General features: G+C 53.0%; 1 protein-coding gene across 1 annotated transcript; it reads left to right on the plus strand.

Annotated features, from left to right (window-relative positions):
• Positions 1–2,980: 2,980 nt before the first annotated feature.
• LOC129200107 (olfactory receptor 14J1-like) lies at positions 2,981–3,895 on the plus strand. Its single transcript, XM_054811361.1, has one exon. It carries the CDS (start codon positions 2,981–2,983, stop codon positions 3,893–3,895), a length of 915 nt encoding a protein of 304 aa, XP_054667336.1.
• The last annotated feature ends 406 nt before the right edge of the window (positions 3,896–4,301 follow it).

Raw genomic sequence — 4,301 nt, forward strand, 5'->3', positions numbered from 1 at the left:
GGTCCCAGTGCCTGTCCCTGGCTCACCCAAGTGCCCCCATTACATCTCCCAGTGCCAAACCAGTCTTCCCAGTGCAACTCCTGGACTTCTCCCAGTGTTTGTAGTTCAGCCCCAGTGCACCCAGTAAGGCTTCCTGGCTTTCCCCAGTGATCCCAGTGCCACACCAGTCCTCCCAGTGCTCCCTGGGCCAATTACTGGCTCCCCTCAATGCTCCGGATATCTCCCCAGTACTTCCAGTACAGCTCCCAGTGCAGCCATAGTGCTCCCAGTGTTTCCCCAGTGCTCCCGGTGTGGCTCCCTTGCTCCCCTAATGCTCATAGAACAGGCCCAGTGCCATGGTACAACAGGCAAACCAGAAAGAGTCTGGATTAGCCAAAGCTTTGTATTTCAGCAAACAGCCCATGAGGATGGAGAGATATCAGTAAGGGTAGGAAGATGCTCAAGTGAGAGCAAGGTTGGTAAGCACAGTGGATGCCCACAGCCTTCAAGGAAACAGGTGCAGGCTTAGGACACCATAGGACAACCTGTGGTGGAGATGGTCAAGGGAGATGACCAAGTTGAAAGCCCCCAACAGAGATGAGGCCTTTCTGCCATGTCCCCATAAAACCCTGCCCCAGGAAGAGCCCTGAGCCCTGTGTGCAGGACAGGACCTCCCTTCCCAGGATTTATAAACCCTTTGGGTTTATAAAACACATCCAGGATTACTCAGCATCAGAGCCACCTTGCCATTGCCTTTGCCTACCTGTCATCACTGCCTCCACTTGCCTGCTCTAACCAGCCCCAGAGTTCCTTTGTCAGGGATGGCCCTCAGGGGGACCCATTAATGCTCCAAGAAACTGTGGAGTTTGCATCGGACTGTGACTTCTGGAGAGGTTTCATCAGCTTCCTCTCAGGGCCTGAGCTTCATGGACTCATCCCCAAACCCACCAGAGGGGTCATTAACATGCCGCCTTGGGCTGGGCCTCTGCTGCTGCTCTCCTGGGACAAAGGGAGCTCATGGCAAGTGGGCTGTGCTGCAGAGAGACATCTCTGGCCAGGAGCAGCTCCTCTGCAGAGCACAGCAGGGCTGAGGGCTCTGCCTGCAGGCACCGAGGGGAGAACAGCGAGGCAGAGAGAGCTTAAAGGCAGTTGGAAATGGGAGGCTTGCTGAGAGCTCAGGGAAGGAGAAATCTTCAGAGCCCTTGACACGGTAAGTCTCTGGGTGCAGGGCAATGCCGATGCGGTTCCTGGAGGCATCTCCTCAAGCTGGCAGAGCCCACAGCTCCTGGGATGTGCCAGGTGGACTCCCTGTGCAGAGGCAAGTTTGAGTGGCTGGGAATGCAGGTGTGCAGGCAGGGGTGCCCAGTTGTGTCCTTCAGAGCAGGGTCCCTGCAGCCCAGGGGCTGTGTGCCGGGGCAGGGACTCTGCCGCCTGCCAGGGTCAGCCCTCAGCCTGCCCGGGGAGCTGCCCAGGGCACTGCAGGGAGAAGCTGTGGGTGGAAGGTGCGGCCCCCTGGAAGGGCAGGGCAGGGTCCTTCTGCTCTTGAGAGGGTGCTTTGTCTGTGAGGGCTGATTACAGCTCCAGATCGCCCCCAGGATATTTCCCAGGTCACTTTTTAAGAAGATTATCAAGGAAGAAGCTACCCCGGAGTAAAGGTGCTTCGCAGGGTTGGTGCTTTCAATTCCCTGCTGTGATGGTCGGAGGAAACAGTGATGGAGCTGTCAGGTTTGCACAGGAGACCAAGACTCCTCCAGCATTACAGTGAGTGATGAAGAGGCTTCTCAAGGCACCTGATAAAGTCACTTCACCCTTTCCTCTGCCTACAGAAAGCATCAACATCACCTTTGTGGTCTCTTCAGAGTTGATCTGCTCTTCTCCTTAAGTCCTGCCAACACAGAGGTGCCCCTGGGCAGTGCCCTGGTGCCAGGAGGTGTCTGCAGGGCAGAGCTGAGCACACAGAGGGAGGGATGGGCTCTGTGAGCAGGGACAGGGAGGAGAGGTGTGGACAGAGCACCAGCTCCTGGCAGGGACAGCTCCAGGCAGCAGAGACATGGGCAGGGAGTGGGAGGAAACTGCAGCCAAGCCCTGGGCTAGGCTGCCTTCAGGCTGCTCTCTTGTGGTCCCTCACTCTAGATGTCTGCTGGGCGCTGTCTGCTGAGCAATGAGCTGACTCTGCCTTTAGTACATCCCATCTTCAGGATTCCTGAATGTCTTCTTTGTCCGTCCCACCGAGCTTCTGTGCTGCCCCCCCCGAGAAAGGCACAGCTCTCCTATAGGATCCCAGGGATTTCTGAGCCATCCCTCGTGGGTTACCAGTCTCTTGTCAGATTCCTGTGCTTCTTTCTGAGAGAGGCCATGTCCAGTTCTAAGATCCAGTTCTAAGATCTGTCCTTTGAAATAGGACTCTCCTGCTTTCATCAAACTCTAGTTGCGCTTCCTTTTTTTTTTTTTTTTAAACACTAATCAGTATATGCTGTCATCCTCTTCTACCTCGAGGTAGCAGAAGCAAAAGCATGGAGCAAGACCTTTTGCGTCTCTTTTTCTAACAATCCACCCTTTCAGTTGTAAAAAAGAGGATCTTTGGCCCTAAAGCTAATACTCACCAGATGTGATGATGGAAACAAAAAAACTACAGAGCAACAGACATGCTCAGCCTCTCTTCTGCCACCCACTGTCTTTGGAGTGATGAGTGCAGATATTGAACATTTCCATCAAGGGTGAATTGCATCTGACAGCCCTGGTGACCATCGGGGGTGTCAAGAACCAGCTCCCATGTACTCACTGCAGCAGGGCAGAGCTGACTCCTTGGCAGCACGGGGGCAGAGATCCTGCTCCTCACAGCACACTCAGCCAGCACAAAGCAAAGAAAGGAAATGCCTTGGAATTGGGGGAGGGGGCGGGATTTCTGTGAAAAATGGAGTGGCTTTGCTCAGAGAACTCTGTCATAGCTTTCCCTGTCCTTTCCTTTTTAGGACAATGGCTCCATATTAAGAACCAGCAAATGTCCAACAGCAGCTCCATCACTGAGTTCCTCCTCCTGGCATTCGCAGACACACGGGAGCTGCAGCTCTTGCACTTCTGGCTCTTCCTGGGCATCTACCTGGCTGCTCTCCTGGCCAATGGCCTCATCATCACTGCCATAGCCTGCGACCACCACCTCCACACCCCCATGTACTTCTTCCTCCTCAACCTCTCCCTCCTCGACCTGGGCTCCATCTCCACCACGGTCCCTAAAGCCATGGCCAATTCCATCTGGGACACCAGGGCCATCTCCTACACAGGATGTGCTGCTCAGGTCTTTTTTTATTTCTTTCTAATGTCAGCAGAGTATTCTCTCCTCACAGTGATGTCCTACGACCGCTACGTTGCCATCTGCCAACCCCTGCACTACGGGACCCTGCTGGGCAGCAGAGCTTGTGTCCACATGGCAGCAGCTGCCTGGGGCACTGGGTTTCTCTATGCTGTGCTGCACACGGCCAATACATTTTCTATACCACTCTGCAAGGGCAATGCCCTGGACCAATTCTTCTGTGAAGTTCCCCAGATCCTCAAACTTTCCTGCTCACACTCAGACTATCTCAGGGAAGCTGGGCTTATTGTGGTTAGTTCCTCTTTATTCTTTGTTTGTTTTCTTTTTATTCTTCTGTCCTATGTGCAGATCTTCAGGGCTGTGCTGAGGATCCCCTCTGAGCAGGGACGGCACAAAGCATTTTCCACGTGTCTCCCTCACCTTGCTGTTGTCTCCCTGTTTATCAGCACTGGTATTTTTGCCTGCCTGAAACCCCCCTCCATCTCCTCCCCATCCCTGGACCTGGTGGTCGCCATTCTGTATTCCGTGGTACCTCCAACTGTGAACCCTATCATCTACAGCATGAGGAACAAGGAGCTCAAGGATTCGCTATGGAAACATGTTTAATGGTTTTTGTTTCACCAACAATAACCTGTCTCTCTTTCTCTGCACACGTCCCAGAGTTCATCTTAGACCAGGAGTCAGCACTTTTCCCTTGTGAAAAATCCTGCTTATATTTACTTTTCTGGTTTATATTACTTGTCTGGAGGTTTGATTGTGTTGTGTCTGACCCTTGTGCAGCACTGTGTCAGATGTGAGATGCTCAATAGCAGCTCTTCAAGATCAAGAGGATCTCTTGGTGCAGTACCTGAAGCCTGGGCTCTTCCCCTAGAGTACTGCCAGTGAAATATCCAAAGAATTGATCTTTTAAAGAGTCTGTTCTCCTTGTGTTCTCCCTGTGTTTGGGGTTAAGCTCACAGTACCATGGGGTTCCATTGGCCCAAAAGTTCTGGTTTTAAAGGTGTCCATTTGC

The sequence above is a fragment of the Grus americana genome (assembly GCF_028858705.1).
Source record: "Grus americana isolate bGruAme1 chromosome 27 unlocalized genomic scaffold, bGruAme1.mat SUPER_27_unloc_8, whole genome shotgun sequence".
NCBI lineage: Eukaryota > Metazoa > Chordata > Aves > Gruiformes > Gruidae > Grus > Grus americana.

Bases quoted from the DNA above. Each gene is read 5' to 3' on its own strand.
- LOC129200107 (XM_054811361.1), top strand. From the start codon at position 2,981: ATGTCCAACAGCAGCTCCATCACTGAGTTCCTCCTCCTGGCATTCGCA.